The sequence below is a fragment of the Salvelinus fontinalis genome, chromosome 16 (assembly GCF_029448725.1).
Source record: "Salvelinus fontinalis isolate EN_2023a chromosome 16, ASM2944872v1, whole genome shotgun sequence".
NCBI classification, from domain to species: Eukaryota; Metazoa; Chordata; class Actinopteri; order Salmoniformes; family Salmonidae; genus Salvelinus; species Salvelinus fontinalis.
In genome coordinates, this window is record NC_074680.1 from 22914544 (window position 1) to 22934422 (window position 19879).

The 19879-nt window shown below is 43.3% G+C and overlaps 1 protein-coding gene across 11 annotated transcripts in view; it reads right to left on the reverse strand.

Annotated features, from left to right (window-relative positions):
• LOC129812827 (gephyrin-like) overlaps positions 1 to 10267 on the reverse strand; it is a 133098-nt gene extending 122831 nt beyond the window's left edge. For 3 of the 11 annotated variants that reach the window (XM_055864727.1, XM_055864730.1, XM_055864729.1), the window contains exon 1: positions 10109 to 10264. In XM_055864727.1, coding sequence (XP_055720702.1) covers positions 10109 to 10172 — 64 coding nt within the window. In that variant the 5' untranslated portion in view covers positions 10173 to 10264. Of the gene's footprint in view, positions 1 to 10108 lie in introns of all 11 variants that reach the window. The other 8 variants (XM_055864735.1, XM_055864733.1, XM_055864726.1 and 5 more) reach the window with 7 other exon arrangements.
• Between the last annotated feature and the right edge of the window lie 9612 nt (positions 10268 to 19879).

Genomic DNA, 19879 nt, shown 5'->3' on the forward strand with positions numbered 1-19879 from the left:
TGGTCTATAGCAGGGTGGGACTGTCTATCAACACCACCAAGACAGCGATGGTTTGCCAATGGAGTTCCAGCCCTCCACCCACCATGCCTGTCTTCACCATTGAACACAAATTACAGGCAATAGTCCAGTCCTTCAAATACCTGGGCAGCATCATCTTGGAGGGCTGCAGCATCATCCTCAAAAATCAAATTAGGATCAAGCATCAGCTGCCTTTGGGAAACTCAGACGCAGGGTTTTCCAAAACAGGGATCTCCACCTCCACACCAACGTCTCCATCTATCAAGCCATCTGCATCATCACACTTCTTTACAGCTGTGAAGCCTGGGTCACTGACAGACGCCACAAGCAGCTCGAGCGATTCCACATAAGTTGCAGCGCATCCTGGGAATCATCTGGTGCAACTGTGTGTCCCATACAGAAATACTTGCTAAGACCAACTGCAAGACTATGGAGACCATGGTCACCCAGCACCAACTGCGCTGGCTTGGGCATGTCATTAGAATGTCTCTGGAGTGCTTGCCGTGGAAGATCCTGTAGGGCCAGCTACACCTTGGCCAGCGGTCTGAAGGGGGGCAGATGAAGCGCTAGGACCAGCTAAAAACAACTGCTGAAGAAGTGCAACATCAAACCCACAGGCCTAGAGGATGCTGCCAGAGCGGTGTACAGAGGTGGGAGGAGGAAAGAAGAACAAAGAGACTGCAAAAACAGTTCAGGAGACGTACAAGGCAGGCAGAGCAGAGGCACTCACGCGACACTATGCGCCAAGCGTGTGCATGATCCAGCACAGCTCCATTGACATCCTAATGGCCTTATCACACCTCTGATTCCTCCCCCGCCCGCTCCCAGGCAGCAGCCACGGAGACGCTCTTACTCCCTCTCTCACACACACAACGCTTGGTTGGCTGGCTGTATAAACACACAACACACTGCCTGGCTGGCTGGCTGTACAAACACACAACACTACAACGTCGTGACCACTATGGACAGCAGATACAGTTGAAGTTGGAGGTTTACATACACCTTAGCCAAATATATTTAAACTCAGTTGAATGTGAAATGTCAGAATAATAGAAAGATTTATTTCAGCTTGTATTCCTTTCATCACATTCCCAGTGGGTGAGAAGTTTACATACACTCAATTAGTATTTTGTAGCATTGCCCTTAAATTGTTTAACTTGGGTCAAACATTTCAAGTAGCCTTCCACAAGCTTCCCACAATACATTGGGTGAATTTTGGCCCATTCCTCCTGACAAAGCTGGTGTATCTGAGTCAGGTTTGTAGGCCTCCTTGCTCGCACATGCTTTCTCAGTTCTGCCCACACATTTTCTATAGGATTGAGGTCAGGGCTTTGTGATGGCCACTCCAATACCTTTACTTTGTTTTCCTTAAGCCATTTTGCCACAACTTTGGATGTATGCTTGGGGTCATTGTCCATTTGGAAGACCCATTTACAACCAAGCTTTAACTTCCTGACTGATGTCTTGAGATGTTGCTTCAATATATCCATGTAATTTTCCTCCCTCATGATGCCATCTATTTTCTGAAGTGGACCAGTCCCTCCTGCAGCAAAGCACCCCCACAACATGATGCTGCCAACCCCATGCTTCATGGTTGGGATGTTGTTCTTCGGCTTGCAAGCCTCCCCCTTTATCCTCCAAACATAACAATGGTCATTATGGCCAAACAGTCCTATTTTTGTTTCATCAGACCAGAGGACATTTGGGCCTTTCAGGTTATGTCGATATAGGACTCATTTTACTGTGGATATAGATACTTTTGTACCCGTTTCCTCCAGCATCTTCACAAGGTCCTTTGCTGTTGTTCTGGGATTGATTTGCACTTTTTGCACCAAAGTACGTTCATCTCTAGGAGTCAGAACGCGTCTCCTTCCTGAGCGGTATGATGGCTGCGTGGTCCCATGGTGTTTATACTTGCGTACTATTGTTTGTACAGATGAACGTGATACCTTCATGCATTTGGAAAGTGCACCCAAGGATGAAGCAGACTTGTAGAGGTCTACATTTCTTTTGAGGTTTTAGCTGATTTCTTTTGATTTTCCCATGATGTCAAGCAAAGAGGCACTGAGTTTGAAGGTAGGCCTTGAAATACATCCACAGGTACACCTCCAATTGACTCAAATGATGTCAATTAGCCAATCAGAAGCTTCTACAGCCATGACCTAATTTTCTGGAATTTTCTAAGCTGTTTAAAGGCACAGTCAACTAAGTGTATGTAAACTTCTGACCCACTGGATTTGTGATACAGTGAATTATAAGTGAAATAATCTGTAAACAATTGTTGGAAAAAATACTTGTGTCATGCACAAAGTAGATGTCCTAACCGACAAAATAAATTTGTGGAGTGGTTGAAAAACAAGTTTTTAATGACTCCAACCTAAGTGTATATAAACTTCCGACCTACACTGTATGTACAGCACTACTGATGGGCTGTATGCCAATGAAACTTAATTCAGAGCTGTGTGCGTGTGTCTGTCACATTTTCAATCTAAAATCAGACACAAAGGGCTGATTCAGATCAGATTCCTAGTGCCGCAGAGTACATAGACATGTTATTTATCCCCAAAGACAGGCCTGTGAAAGCTCAAACTCAGCACTACAGAGAAACTCAAAGCTGGCCCAGTGGGCATTCTAGAACATCTTCCAACCACCAACACAAACACTGATGAGGAACTGAGCCCCAAGTAAAAGCATCTGTATTAGTGATGCACCGATATGACATTTTTGGCCGGTACCGATATCCGATATTTTCCTTGCCAAAAAACCCGATACCGATAACCGATATTTACAATTTTAGCGCCCTTTTAAGCATTCTAGTACAGTTAAATAGTTAACACACGGACGCAGCAGTCTAAGGCACTACATCTCAGTGCAAGAGGCATCACTACAGTTCCTGGTTCGAATCCAGGCTGTATCACATCCGACCGTGATTGAGAGTCTCACAGGGCGGCGCACAATTGGCCAGTGTAGGCCGTCACTGTAAATTAGAATTTGTTCTTAACTGACTTGCCTAATTAAATAAAGGTTACACACAAACACCACACTGACCAAATAGTTATTTTGTTGGCATTTACATATGTCCCCATTACCAGTAAAACATAATCAAAACCTATTTCTTTCACTTACTTGCTGTTTCGTGGTTCATTTGTTCAGTCGTTTCATTCCCAACCAGGATTTCATCATACATGTCAAGCAGTGAAGTTTCAGCTCTGTCTGTCCGTGGCCTCTCTTCCTCTGTGCGCACTGTCACTGTGTCCGTTTCCATCTTGTCCAGCAGTGTCTGTAACATTTCACGTAAACCCTGTTTCTTGTCTGCATCGAAGTAGCGATCTTCTACCTAGCATCGAGCATGATGGCAACACAGTAAAGAGAGAATGGCACCGAATTGCTTGTTCACAGCCTGTGTTGGCAGTTTTGTTGAGCAGGCGTTTCAATGCCATGACAGAGGGTATCACATCTGCTGCTGGCACAGTTGATGAGCTTATTTCTCAAGTCAGTTGTTCGAATGGAGCTAGGAGTGTGTTCATGTTTCCAAGTTTCAAACATGTTCTCAAATGCCATTGAAATGGCAGCAGTGGTACGACAACCAGTACATTCATGAGCATGAAATACGACTTTCAACAGTATGAAATCCTCGTCAACCCACTGTGCTGTCAGACTCAGAATGCTCATGGGGCTGATATCGCTCGTCCAAACGTCAGTCGTGAAGCTAATAGCAGTGACGCTATTACTGTGTAACTCTGGTAGGGCAACATCTGAAAAATAGCGCACTTGGTAGTGTGTACCGGTGCTCGACCAGTCGGCGAAAGCCAACATCATCCACGACAGAGAACGGTTGATTGTCAAGGGCAATGATTTCCATTAGCTTGGCGTTAATTGATATCGCCTTTGAGTTGTTGCGCTGAAATGTTCTTACTCTTTCAAATGACTGCTCGACTTGTTGAGCCCCTCGATCCACACAGCAGACATTGTGGACGAGGTTAGGAATGCTGTGTTGCATATGTAGCGCAAAATTTTACTTGGCATCATTAGGTCATGATATAGGTCATGATACATTATATAGGTATTAGTGGTGTAACGGACCATAGTTGATCCGTACGGATCACCCCCCACGGTTCGGCACGGATGTGAACCGCGGATCAATTGCAAAGTTTAACCATCATAGTGTGAAATAAGGTTTTACTGCCGCTGTTACTTTTTAAAGTAATAATTCCCTAAATCTCGATGCAGAGTTGCAGTGAAAATATAAAGACAAGACAGATGCTGTGTTTTACTCTGAATCCTGAAGGTTGATTTTGATTATTTAAAAAGCAGTTGTGTGTACTGTTCATGTGAACGGGGCATGTTGAATCCCAACGAATCAATCCTGGATGCTCGTGCTTCAAAAAGCAAAGAAGAAAAGAGCGGTGACAGCCACGGCTAGCGCAGGAGCTGAAGAACTGGAAAAGCCTCCTGCTTCATTTAAGTCTCAAGTATGGGAGCATTTTGTCTTCCCTGTCAAATATGATGACAGAAGAAGGGTGGTGGACAACACCATTACGGTGCGTAAGCATTGTGCCACAAGAAAGCCGTATGATCATGGAAATACATGGAGCATGGCCGCACATTTAAAGCGTCATCACCCTGGTGTGTCAGTGACAGGAGCCAACTCAGCCAAGAGGCAACTTCTCACCGCGGCATCTAAGCCCTTTGCTGCAGAATCAGACCGGGCTGAAGCCATCACCAACTCTATTGGGATGTTTATCGCTGCAGACATGAGGCCATACTCTGTTGTGGAAAACAAAGGGTTTAAACATATGGTGAAAGAGCTTGAGCCACGCTAGGAAATCCCCTGGCGCACCCACTTCAGTATGAAGATCGTGCCAGATCTTTATGAACAGGAAAATATCAAAATTGTTGACGAATTATCCAAGGCATCCTCTGTTGCCCTCACCACCGACGGCTGGACCTCCAGGGTAACAGAAAGCTATGTGACTGTGACTGCTCACCACACCCCAGACGGCTGGACCTCCAGGGTAACAGAAAGCTACGTGACTGTGATTGCTCACCACACCACAGACGGGTGGACCTCCAGGGTAACAGAAAGCTACGTGACTGTGACTGCTCACCACACCACAGACGGGTGGACCTCCAGGGTAACAGAAAGCTACGTGACTGTGACTGCTCACCACACCACAGACAGCTGGACCTCCAGGGCAACGGAAAGCTACGAGACTGTTCACTACACCACAGAGGAGTGGAGCTCCAAGGTAACAGAAAGCTATGTGAGTGTGACTGCTCACTACACCACAGAGGAGTGGACCTCCAGGGTAACGGAAAGCTACGTGACTGTTACTGCTCACTACACCACAGAGGAGTGGGAGATGCGAAGTCCGGTGCTACAGACACACCCCCTCTATGAGAGGCACAAATCTGGTGCAGGTACTGCTAGGAGTAGTAGCAGAGTTGAAGCTAGAGAGTAGAGGTCGACCGATTAATCGGAATGGCCTATTAATTAGGGCCGATTTCAAGTTTTCATAACAATCGGAAATCTAAATTTTTGGACACCGATCTTTTTTTTATTTTACACCTTTATTTAATAGGCAAGTCAGTTAAGAACACATTCTTATTTTCAATAACGGCCTAGGAACGGTGGGTTAACTGCCTTGGTCAGGGGCAGAACGACAGATTTTTACATTGTCAGCTCGAGGATTCAATCTTGCAACCTTACAGTTAACTAGTCCAATGCTCTAACCACCTGCTTTACATTGCACTCCACGAGGAGCCTGCCTGTTACGCGAATGCAGTAAGAAGCCAAGGTAAGTTGGTAGCAAGCATTAAACTTATCTTATAAAAAACAATCAATCAATCATAATCACTAGTTAACTACACATGGTTGATGATATTACTAGTTTATCTATCGTGTCCTGCGTTCACGAATAAGGACTGTCGTTTCTCCAACGTGTACCTAACCATAAACATCAATGCCTTTCTTAAAATCAATACACAGAAGTATGTATTTTTAAACCTGCATATTTAGCTAAAAGAAATCCAGGTTAGCAGGCAATATTAACCAGGTGAAATTGTGTCACTTCTCTTGCGTTCATTGCACGCAGAGTCAGGGTATATGCAACAGTTTTGGCCGCCTAATTTGCCAGAATTTTACGTAATTATGACATAACATTGAAGGTTGTGCAATGTAATAGGAATATGTAGACTTGGATGCCACCCGTTAGATAAAATAAGGAACGGTTCCGTATTTCACTGAAAGAATAAACGTCTTGTTTTCGAGATGATAGTTTCCGGATTCGACCATATTAATAACCTAAGGCTCGTATTTCTGTGTGTTATTATGCTATAATTAAGTCTATGATTTGATAGAGCAGTCTGACTGAGCGGTGGTAGGCAGTAGCAGGCTCGTGAGCATTAATTCAAACAGCACTTTCCTGCGTTTTGCCAGAAGCTCTTCACTGTGCTTCAAGCCTATCAACTCCCGAGATTAGGATGTGAAATGGCTGGCTAGTTAGCGGTGTGCGGCCTTATAGCGTTTCAAACGTTACTCGCTCTGAGACTTGGAGTAGTTATTCCCCTTGCTTTGCATGGGTAACGCTGCTTTGAGGGTGGCTGTTGTCGTTGTGTTCCTGGGTAGGGGCGAGGAGAGGGATGGAAGCTATACAATTACACTGGCACTACTAAAGTGCCTACAAGAACATCCAATAGTCAAAGGTATATGAAATACAAATTGTATAGAGAGAAATAGTCCTATAATTCCAATAATAACTACAACCTAAAACTTCTTACCTGGGAATATTGAAGACTCATGTTAAAAGGAACCACCAGCTTTCATATGTTCTCATGTTCTGAGCAAGGAACTTAAACGTTAGCTTTCTTACATGGCACATATTGCACTTTTACTTTATTCTCCAACACTTTGTTTATGCATTATTTAAACCAAATTGAACATGTTTCATTATTTATTTGAGGCTAAATTGATTTTATTGATGTATTATATTAAGTTAAAATAAAAGTGTTCATTCAGTATTGTTGTAATTGTCATTATTACACATTTTTTTTAAATTAAATCGGCCGATTAATTGGTATCGTTTTTTTTGGTCCTCCAATAATCGGTATCGGCGTTGAAACATCATAATCGGTCGACCTCTAGTCACTATCAACACGTCCTCTCACCTCACTTTAAAACTTCTTTCATTGCTGGCAGACAGACTTGAGTTGGTTGTTCAAGGTCATTTGTCTGAAAAGTCTCAACAAGCTAATAGTCTTTGTAAAAGGTTGAACGCAGACAAAACTCTTCTGCTCTTTACACACATAGGAGATATGGTGATATCAACACGCAACTGAGGCTGTTATGCAAAGGCAGGCGGGGGGGAGAGAAAGTGGAGACTGAACATGTAGCATAGCATCAGGTTGTGATCAGTGCTTTGAACAGCACAGAGAGAGGGGCTGTCAGGAAGACGGTCTACTCTACTCTGCTCTGCTCATCCTGGGAGAATCATTGATGCCAAACGCAGCTCCTTCAGATGGAACGTTAGGAACCAGAAGACTTTTTGAAAGGTTTTTATTTTCTGTTTCTCACCCCAAGTTGTTTTTTTATTTATCAAAGATAATACCGTCACAAAATTCTAAAAAACTCAGACACACTGCATCTTCACTCGCTGGACTATAGGAGACTAAACATAAAATATGAAAGACAGACAGATCGTGCGGACAGGACAGACAGACAGAGACAGATCGGGTGATGCACAGATCAAAAGGGCAGACAGACCGTCGAACAGACAGCAGACTGATCGGCTGGACAGACAGACAGCACAATTTCTTAGGCTACTACTAAAGTCCCATCACGTAGTGCATATCCCTAACCAACACAAACGAAGCACACCACTCACCTCAGCTTAAACACACACACACACACACATACAAGGACAATCAGCATAGCTGCCACTACACACACATGTGCACACACACACATACACACACACACACACCTGACAAGGCCCATTATCATAGCTGCCAGCCACTAGACACACAGCAGGTTTTGGTTTCACTACACCACAGGAGCTGTCTCTGGCACAGTTAAACCCACAGATACTGTACTGTCAGGCTGGTAGGATATATGGTGCTTTTACCTGCCCAATACACACAGACAGGCCCAATAACACACACACACACATTGTAATAATAAATCATAGTCATAGTAAATTCTTATTTTAAAACCCAGGACTACTGTATGTCTAATTGAGAACATACAGTAGTCAGACTATACCAATACAGTAACATCAGAAGCCCCGGCCACACACACAGTTCTGACAGGCTGTTTTCCTGTTATAGAAATGGGTAAGAAAATGTGTAGTCTGCCACTGAACCCTTCCATTGGCATTTCCCAGTGAGAGGCTTCGCAGAGGGAATCCTGACATCTATGTTTGAGGAAAGACCATACGGAGAGCAGACAGGACCAATGGCATTTAATGTTGGGAGAAAATAGCCCTTTTAGCTAAGAGCTAGTGTTCACCTCTTCAAATAGGCTTGTCTCTAGACACTATCACATTCTTTCACATTAGTCATCATCAACAATAAAATACTGACGGTACTAGTCAAAGTTGTAGCCTATATTAGTATTTCTATTTGCATACAAAATCCAGAATCAAAACAGCTCATAATAACTGCAATACTCATTGGACTGGCTGAAGGTCAAAGGTAAAACCAATGTATTTCAGTCTCCCTGAAGCAGACATGTTGGTGGGGGGACTGTACTCCAGGGGGTGGGGGGGGGGGGGCAGCATTCAGGTTTGCAAATGGTCAAGCACTGCTTATTTTCCACACAAGATGTCATCAATAAAGCTGAAGAACTCTTTCGGCTGACACAAGGTAGGAAGAGTCCCTATGCCTAATGATGAAGGACGCTAAAAGAGCGGTAGCGGCACATGTCATTGGGAAAACCCCTACGCCCCACCCATCGTATCACAAGCAAAAAATTCCTTAGATATTTATTTTATAAACCGCTGCTCTGATACGCTCCATTTCAGCACCACGTTTCAATGGACAGCGCCTAACCTGAATCTTGGGGGCGGGGGTGGGGAACTCGTGTGTGATAGCAATCTGACTGCCGCGGAGGACTATAGTTAAAAACGTGTGTGTGTCACGAAGCATGACAGGCACGTTACTTTTGTGCACAGAGGCAGTGGAATTCCAATGTTGTCCAACGGAGTCATCTTTTACCTATTATTCTTGCCATATAAAAAGGGTCCGGTGAGTGGGACAGGGATAGCAAGCTCAGTAGCCAGAGGCTTGCCTTGGATTTTTAAAAAGCGATTATACTCCACGGCTGGCTATAGGGACTACAGCTGCACCAAAATACAGCTCCATTTTGTCATGCATCCAAATGAAATCTATTTCAACAGTCATCTGTATTGTTTGGTGCGGCTATATATAACTAGCCATCCGAATGAAAATGACACGCTCGAGAACAAATTACATCGCAACCTTCCCACACTAAAACTGATGCAATCTATCTGAAATATTTGCCTAATTTCCATATGAATAGCAATAATAACTTGGCAAACAACACTTAATTCGGTAACAGTATAGTTTAGCAATCATGCTGAAAATAGGCTAATGTAAGAATTAATCTCATATATGCAGATCTCATATTCGAGTCCGTGACACTGGCATAACCTGGCTCGTGCTGCTCTGCTTTGCCAGGCTAGCTGCTTTTACCTTGCGTACAATACATTAATTATTCAAATCACAAAACAGTTTTCAACACAGCGAGAAAATGTTGCATGTTGCACCTTCATGGATATATCGTGTATCTTGCGTATAAAAACCACTGAAAGGATGCACATTTTAGAATATATACAGAGACAAACCTTTGTAAATCACCAGCGGTACAGAAGTCAAGAACACGGTCAAGCAGTGAGTGGCAGCAAGTTAACCGTTTGACAGGCTCGAGAAGCCGATACAAGATAGCCACAGCTCAGCTAGCTAGCTGGCCACAACCCGGTGGAGAGCAAGACAGCAAAGACAATCACATACAATTAGCACACAAGGGTAGCCGGAGGTGGCAACAAACGTTTTAGAGAGATTTGGAAATTACCCGTTAGAATTCCAACTCGTATTTGGTGGTCGTGGTTGGTTAAAATCATCCCTTCCGACGCCATGTTTACCACCGCTCTCGCCAGTACTGAGGATCCAGAGATATTCAATGGCAGAGCGCATCGAACGAGGGGGAGGCGGATGGAGGAATATTAGAGAGGAAAAGGCGAAGCGAGAGGATTTACTCCACCCAAAATCTGTCCTCGTGAGATAAGCCTTTTTTTTTGTATGGAGGTCTATGAGAGTGTCGAATTACGCCAGACGTATTTAATCGAATAGATGGTTTGTAATGTTTAGGCTGTTACAAATGTACTGACATAAGTGGATGCACGTGGCATTCCGGCAACTTTAAGTTTGCCTGTTGTCTGCCCTCACGTTGGCTAAAACTGTCCCACCTGATCTCGCCTGCCTTCCATCGTTGAAGACAATTTTTTCATTGTTAGAGGGGTTAGTCGAATATCTTGTCAATATAAGATATACTTTTTGGGAACAGAATGGGAGCCAGGCTAGAGAAGCCGAGCTCAGATCATGCAGAAGGACGATGTTCATAGACACATTTATATTTAGAATCAACCCTGTTCTTTACTGTGCATGGGCAGTCAGAAAGGACTCTTTGTACAGATATGTGAATGCATGCATTCTTGTGGAAACCCTTAAAAGTAGGCTGTATCCAAAATGGGAGGTGCTTACAGGCCTACTGCCCATAATTGATTTATCTTAGTGGTCTCTTCTTTGCATGTAGGTCTACTACTGTCTCTTCTAAAATGCCCAGGTTTTTATGGCACAAGGAGTAAGTACTTGCTCTGTAACCACAACATCGCTGGTTAAAGCTCCGTAACGGAGCTGTTTACTCTCAATCTCTACACTGGTGGCAGAAGTGGGATTGTCCCAGTGGTTTTTGGGCATTTGTGTGGGACACCTCTAAAATTGCTAAATAATAATAGATTCTAAATACTATTTCGTCACACTTTATTTGGATAGTCTGGATACGAGCTGTTGATAATCATCTGCTTGCTAAGGTTATGGTTAGGGTTAGAGTTAGAGTTAGGGCTAGGGTTAGGGTAAGGGTAAGGGTTATGTTTAGGTTTAGGATAAGGGTTAAGGTTATGGTTAGGGTTAGGTTAGAGTTAGAGTTAGGGCTAGGGTTAGGGTTAGGGTTAGGTTAGAGTTAGGGCTAGGGTTAGGGTAAGGGTTAGGGCTAGGGTTAGGTTAGAGTTAGGGTTAGGGTTAGGTTAGAGTTAGGGCTAGGGTTAGGGCTAGGGTTACGTTTAGGGTTAGGATAAGGGTTAAGGTTATGGTTAGGGTTAGGTTGGGGTTAGGGCTAGGGTTAGGGTAAGGGTTACGTTTAGGGTTAGGATAAGGGTTATGGTTAGGGTTAGGGTTAGGTTAGGTTTAGGGCTAGGGTTAGGGTAAAGGTTACGTTTAGGGTTAGGGTTAGGATAAGGGTTAAGGTTATGGTTAGGATTAGGTTAGGGTTAGGGCTAGGGTTATGGTAAGGGTTACGTTTAGGGTTAGGATAAGGGTTAAGGTTATGGTTAGGGTTAGGTTAGAGTTAGGGCTAGGGTTAGGGTAAGGGTTACGTTTAGGGTTAGGATAAGGGTTAAGGTTATGGTTAGGTTAGAGTTAGGGCTAGGGTTAGGGTAAGGGTTACGTTTAGGGTTAGGATAAGGGTTAAGGTTATGGTTAGGGTTAGGTTAGAGTTAGGGCTAGGGTTAGGGTAAGGGTTAGGATAAGGGTTAAGGTTATGGTTAGGGTTAGGTTAGAGTTAGGGCTAGGGTTAGGGTAAGGGTTACGTTTAGGGTTAGGATAAGGGTTAAGGTTAGGGCTAGGGTTAGTAGATAGTTGAAATGTTACTGATCATCTGTAGATAGTCTGTTAAGCATCTACAAATGGACTATCCAAATATCAATCAAATGTATTGATCAAGCCCTTTTTACATCAGCAGATGTCACAAAGTGCCATACAGAAACCCAGCCTAAAACCCCAAACAGCAAGCAATGCAGATGTAGAAGCACGATGGCTAGGAAAAACTCCCTAGAAAGGCCAGAACCTAGGAAGACACCTAGAGAGGAACCAGGCTCTGAGGGGTGGCCAGTCGTCTTCTGGTTGTATTGGGTGGAGATTATGGCCATTTAAGGCCAGAGTGTTCTTCAAGATGTTCTAACGTTTATAGATGACCAAATAAAGTGTTTCCTACTGTTTTATACCATGCTGTAGTATAAAGTGCTACTGTAATAAGATCAATGGATTCTCAGAAGAACACTACAACACTACAGTATGACCTCCTTGATGCTGCTGCCAAAAAACAGGTAATTTAAGATGGGTTAACCTGATTACAGATCGGACCAGTGAGCCTCTATGGTGGCTACTCCTGTTCAGGCCCCAGATCAACAGAGGGGACTAATAGAGACAGTCTGGAGAGAAGCAAGGGTCTTCAGTCTGCTAGGAAGAGAAGGCTCCGGAGTCCTGCTTTCTTTCTTTCTCTTTTCAAACACGTACAAACACACACACACAAACAAACAAACACACACGCGCATGCAAGCACACACACAGAGAGAGAGAGAGAGAGAGAGAGAGAGAGAGAGAGAGAGAGAGAGAGGGCGAGAGACACACACACACACACACACACACACACTGTTTGGAGCCTGCCAAGAAACAGGGAATTATCATTTAGTATGGCCAGCCAGACATATCCTCCTGGTTCACAGGAACAAGGCCATCTATAGTCTTTGAAGTCACTATGCAACTTCCCTAGTTTGTTGCTGTAGGGAGATGACACATGGGATGTTACAGGGCCAACATGTTATTTTTGTGCTATACTTTTTAAAACGATGTTAATGCAGGACACTGAAGGCTCTTACCATACAGAGTAGAGACATGAGGATAACCATTGACATGTTCCTGTCTTGTTATATTTGCTACTCTATCTAACAGTTCATTCCCCAACTCCCTTTTAGTATTGGAAGAACACAATAGTTACTTACTCTCATCTCCAGACTGCGTAGGGCAGTTTAGTTAACAGTAACCCAGGGCCAGGCTTCCAAAGTTCATTTTTACCCTTTTTGACAAAAGCATAGTCAAAAATGAGATTGCTCTTGAGTGTCTTTATTGTACATGTCCCACCTATCTAATGCATTGCTTTTAAATGTGACCATGGATTGGAGAAATAAAACAATATCCTTAAGAATGGTTTACCCTATAAGCTAAACTTAGAAAAAAAGGTGCTATCTAGTACCTAAAAGTGTAGAGGTCGGTTCTCCTATGGAAGGTCCATGTTTAGTAGGACTGACCATAAGGTACTATATCTACGCTCAGGGAAACCCAGAACCACTGAGGCCTAGCTGCATAATTATCACCAGTGCAATGTTAAATGTAAAAGCAGACGGTGTGTCTGCTAAGGGTCTCCCAGGACAGCTACAGGGCTCCGGTGGGTCATTACTTCACCCCTCTAAAAGGCCAAAATATATGAGCGTCCCAAATGACACCCTGTCCCCTATATAGTGCTCTATTTATGTAGTGCACTACGTACGGAATAGGGTAGTACCAGAGCTGCAGCCATAGGCAGCCATCTTCTGCTGCCACTGGGCACAAATCACCGTATGCTGATGTCAGAGGGATTGTAGGTACTGGCCAGTCGGGCTATCTGGGCACATTCTTCTACTACTGTAGCAGGTCTGAAAAGTACTAGCCTCATGCCAGCTTAAATTCCATCCCTGGCCACAGCCATAGCATCCAGTAAAAAAAGGGACAGTCCCTTTGCCTAACATAATGGCTTTTACTACAGAATAAAATCAACTCTTTCATGAATCAAAGATCAAGCAGTCAGACTATCTTAACACATGAAATCCATGTAGAATTGAGGTCAAAGGCCAGATTTGATGTCACATGGTTTTCACACCTAATAACCAGTCCTGTGTGAGGACAAAAGACCACACTTTCCTCACATGGCAACCATGCAAATCTCTTATCATGTGACCCTGACAGCCACTCCCCCACTTTGAAACCCCAAACTGAAAAACCTTTATTCACAGAAATTCCTCTAGAGTTGAGCTATAAATGAACATACAGTATGTCTCCAGTGGTCTGTTCCGGGGCCAGATTACATTATTCTACTATTCACAAACATCTGAATCTGAACAACCCTACAGTTCATCTAACTACCCAGGGGGCCATGCTGCTTTGCTGCCAGACCTGCCATATCTCTTTCCACTTCCTCCCTTCTCATTTCTTCTTCTAATCTCTCTCTCTCCTCCTCTCTATACTGAAGTTGTTCCGTTCTCCTGTTGTTGTGCTTTTAACCATCTCCAATCCAAATCGATGAGTATTTAAACCTTTACACAACTGGGACTCAAAAATATATGCCATTGGCTAACAGCTTGAGGAGAATGTTTGAAACGATATGCATTTCATCAGCCCATCCCCTGCGCCTTAACAGTAGCTCTAGTATATTACATAGAGAAATTAGAGTTGTGAAGTTTGGAGAGACTGTCTGAAATACATGTATTAACTTAACTTTTTTTGCTAATATAAGCCATTTAATTCCACGCATCAGTGAAATTTACATTTAAATTAAATTGGCTTGGGGCCAGTAAATGAGCGTGAGTCCCCAGACACAATGTGGTGGGCGCTGCTGTGGTTCTTATTTACTGATCTGTGGTCTCACACGCTGTCCCAAATACTACTTTATTCCCTATATAGTGCACTACTTTTTATCCAGATCCGTTTCTGCAAATAGGTTGGGCAATGCAAGATGTCTGGCAGAAAGAATAGCAAGGGAACTCCTCACTCGGTGCAAAAGTGGATTTAATATCTTTCTGAATATTCTCTGGTTTTTGGAGTACCACCTGCAACTGGACAAAGATGTTTATAAAACACAGATGCCTTCTGAATTGAGAACAAAGAAAGTATCGCCAAGTAAAGGTTGGTCAAAAATAAGCTGATTACAGCTAAACAGGAGCCTCGCATCAACAGCTACTTAAATGAATAAGCTAACAGTGATAGTTGTTTGATTTAAATTGGCTACACTGTGACAGGCTGTGGGTTCATAGCTATGTAAAACGTACAGGTACAGTTATTGCCAAAATAAAGGAAACACTTGAGTAAATGAGGGATACGACGTATATTAAAAGCAGGTGCTTCCACACAGGTGTAGTTAATGAGTTAATTAGGCAATTAACATCCCATCATGTATACAAATTCCGAGTTTCCCATTATTCTGGTTACCATGGCTAGAAGAAGAGATCTCAGTGACTTTGAAAGAGGGGTCTCAAAGGAGCATAGGGGGTTTAAAGTGTGTGTCTCTCAGTCACCAGATCTCAACCCAATTGAACACTTATTGGAGATTCTGGAACGGCGCCTGAGACAGAGTTTTCCACCACCATCAAAAAAACACCTAATTATTGAATTTCTCATGGAAGAATGGTGTCGCATCCCTCCAATAGAGTTCCAGACACTTGTAGAATCTACGCCAAGGTGCATTGAAGCTGTTCTGGCTCGTGGAGGCCAACGCCCTATTAAGACACTTAATGTTGGTGTTTCCTTTATTCTGGCAGTTACCTGTAGGCTATAATAAACATTTTATATAGCCTATAATAGAGGTAGAACCGTTCATCGTAGATTACAAGTGAGTTCACTCATTCTGTAACGGCTGTTGTCGGAATGAGACCAAAGCGCAGCGTGGAAAGTGTTCATGATTTAATGTTCAAAAAACACTCAAACAAAATGACAACAGGTGAAAACGAAAGCGCACAGTTCTGTCAGGAAAAAACACTAAACAGAAAATAACTCCCCACAAAACCCAAACGGAAAATGACAACTTATATATGATCCCCAATCAGAGACAACGATAGACAGCTGCCTCTGACTGGGAACCACACTAACATAGAAATAAGGAAACTAGAATGCCCACCCTAGTCACACCCTGACCTAACCAAAATAGAGAATAAAAACCTCTCTATGGCCAGGGTGTGACACATTCATTAAAGCAGAATCTTTAATGAATGAGTGAGCTATAACTCATGCGCATGCACAATTTAACTGAGTTATTAAGCTTTGTGGATAATTATGGGGTTACGGTAGGTTATTAGATGGCGATATGGTGTGGTGTGGGTCTAGAGAGGTACAGTGCCTTGCAAAAGTTTTCATCCCCCTTGGCGTTTTTCTTATTTTGTTGCATTACAACCTGTAATTTAAATTGATTTTTATTGGGATTTCATGTAACGGACATATACAAAAAAGTATATAACTCACGGACCAGGCAAGGAGGGCATTAATCATAGAGGCAACAAAGAGACCAAAGATATCCCTGAAGGATCTGCAAAGCTCCACAGCGGAGATTGGAATATCTTTTCATAGGACCACTTTAAGCCGTACACTCCACAGAGCTGGGCTTCTACAGAAGAGTGACCAGAAAAAAAGCCATTGCTTAAAGTGTTCACCAAAAGGCATGTGGCAGACTCCCCAAAATATGAAAGTAGGTACGCTGGTCAGATGAGACTAAAATTGAGCTTTTTGGCCATCAAGATTTAAACGCTATGTCTGGCACAAACACAACACCTCTCACCACCACACCATCCCCATCTTTTTCATCGGCAGGGACTGGGAAACTGGTCAGAATTGAAGGAATGATGGATGGCGCTAAATACAGGGAAATTCTTGAGGGAAACCTGTTTCAGTCTACCAGCGATTTAAGACAGGGATAGAGGTTCACCTTCCAATGATTCTGAGCATACTGCTAAAGCAACAGTCGAGTGGTTTAAGGGGAAACATTTAACTGTCTTGGAATGGCCTAGTCAACGCCCAGACCTCAATCCAATTGAGAATCTGTGGTATGACTTAAAGATTGCTGTACACCAGCAGGAACCCATCCAACTTGAAGGAGCTAGAGCAGTTTTGCCTTGAAGAATGGGCAAAAATCCCAGTGGCTAGATGTGCCAAGATTATAGAGACATACCCCAAGAGTCTTGCAGCTGTAATTGCTGCAAAAGGTGGCTCTACAAAGTATTGACTTTGGGGGGGGGGGGGTGAATAGTTATGCACGCTCAAGTTTTCTGTTTTTTTTTGTCTTATTTCTTGTTTGTTTCACAATACAAAATATTCTGCATCTTCAAAGTGGTAGGCATGTTGTTGTGTAAATCAATCAATTCATTTTAATTTCAGGTTGTAAGGCAACAAAATAGGAAAAATGTCAAGGGGAGTGAATACCTTCCCAAGCCACTGTACACAGGCCACAGTAGAACGTTTCAGACACCAAGAGTTCACAGCACCCGACAGCGGTCCTGTGGCAACAGCAAGGTTCAGCAAGGTTCCATTCCTGCAGATATCACATACTGTACACAGAAAATATATGCACTGAACTGTAAGTTACTTTGTATAAAAAGTGTTTTCTACTGTAAGTGGCATTTTGGATTGTGCAGACATCCCAGTACAGGCAATAAAGTGATGACACCCTTAGTTTTCCCACTAACTGGTTCCCGTCTCAGTGGTTGAACTAATACAGCTAGTTTATCCCCATCTTGTGTTCATTTGGAGAATTATCTCACACTCCATCCCAGGCTGTTTGGCTGCTTGAAAGAGTCCTCTTCCTCTTCATATGTCTGTCAGTTGAAGGTGTTGTGGTAACATTCATAGAGTTATAGTCGTATGAGTCTTACTTCAATTACCTGATCAGGAATAATTGTGTGTTAGGTAGAGCCTTGCTTCCGTAAAGGGGCACTAGGCGGCAGAGGTGGGCTGAATGTAAGCTAATTGACAACAGTGATTGAAATATGTTCAGACACATAATCTCAACAGCCCTTATCTGAGACATATGGTAGCTCAGTTAACAGTGGGTTTGATTCCCAGGACCACCTGTGCGTAAAATGTACGCACGCATGACTGTAAGTAACTTTGAAAAAAGAAGTCTGCTAAATGGCATATACACTGAGTGTATAAAACATTAGGAACACCTTTTTAATATTGAGTTGCACCCTATTCTACCCTCAGAACAGCCTCAATTCGTCAGGGCATGGACTACAAAGTGTCGAAAGCGTTCTACAGAGATTATGGCCCATGTTGACTCCAATCCTTCCCACAGTTGTGTCAAGTTGGCTGGATATCCTTTGGGTGTTGGATCATTCTTAATACACATAGAAACTGTGAGCACCTTGACTCAAACCAGTGCGCCTGGCACCTACTACCATGCTTCTTTCAAAGGCACTTAAATCTTTTTTCTTGCCCATTCACCCTCTGAATGGCACATATACACAATCCATGGCTCAGTTGTCTACAGCTTTAAACATCTTTCTTTAACCTGTCTCCTCCCCTTCATCTACACTGATTGAAGTGGATTTAATAAGTGACCTCAATAAGGGATCATAGTTTTCACCTGGATTCACCTGGTCAGTCCATGTCATGTAAAGAGCAGGTGTTCTTAATGTTTTGTACACTCAGAGTGTAGGCTATATTCATTTCTGGTCACTGCCGATACACAGACATGTCTGGCTTCACCCTGGTGTACTACAGGGAAATATGTCCTGTTATGACTGAATCTACACTAATAACTACAAGGTTACAAAAAGCAGACTGATTTCTGAAGGAGTGCTATTATCCCACTGCCCACAATCATTTTAAATCATAGTGATCAAATTCAACTGAAGCAGAAATAAACTGAAGCATAAATTGGTTACTGCAATATTACATTGTGACATCTAGAAAGCGAAAGGGAAGGAAACAGGTGGTGTGATAGCGGGAAGTGGGATTGGTACCATGGGGAGTTGTGGTTGCATGATTACCTCACCAGTTCAGTTCAGTCAGCTTGGAGAGGAGGATGACTGTGAAGAGGAAGAAAAATAGAGAAAAGAGAAAAACGCGCCTAACAACAGAGGGCGTGCCTAACAACAGAGGGCGTGCCTAACAACAGAGGGTGTGCCTAACGACAGAGGGCGTGCCTAACAACAGAGGGCGTGCCTAACAACAGAGGGCGTGCCTAACGACAGAGGGCGTGCCTAACAACAGAGGGCGTGCCTAATGACAGAGGGAACAGAGAATGTGAGTGGGTTTTGTACAGGTTCATCGTTAAACATGTTGACATTTCAAATGACAAAAGAAAAAAGCTGTTTGTCAATGGGCTGGTTGCTAGAAAAACACCTCTTTTAATGTTTTTTTTCTCTTCATCCCCACAGTGTGCGTGTGTGTGTGTGTGTGTGTGTGTGTGTGTGTGTGTGTGTGTGTGTGTGTGTGTGTGTGTGTGTGTGTGTGTGTGTGTGTGTGTGGTGTGTGTGGTGTGTGTGTGTGTGTGTGTGCGTAGTGTATAACACCTCAGCTTTAAATAGCCCAGAGCTAATTAGACTAAACACTCAGTCCAAAGTCTGGGAGAAGAAAAATAACAGCATTATATAACCGCCATTGAAAAATATTAGTTAGTTGGTTCGTTGGTTCATGTTAGTGTGTGTGTATTCGTGCACCTGCACTTAAGCAGGTAGACTGGCGTGTAGGAAAATTGAGCCAGTAACCAAAATACTTTTGGATTGAATCCCAGAATCTCCGAAATCTGTTGTTCTGCCCCTGACCAAGGCAATTAACCCCCAACAACAACTGCTCCCTGAGCGCCAATGAAGTGGATGTCCATTAAGGCACCTCTCTGATTCAGAGGTGTTGGGTTATAAATGAGGAAAACACATTTCAGTTGAATGCATTCAGTTGTAGAACTGACTAGGTATCCCTTTCCTTCCCCTCTTTGACTCTCCTCCCTCCAATTCCTCATTGATACTTGCTGTTGGAGACAAACTGGGGT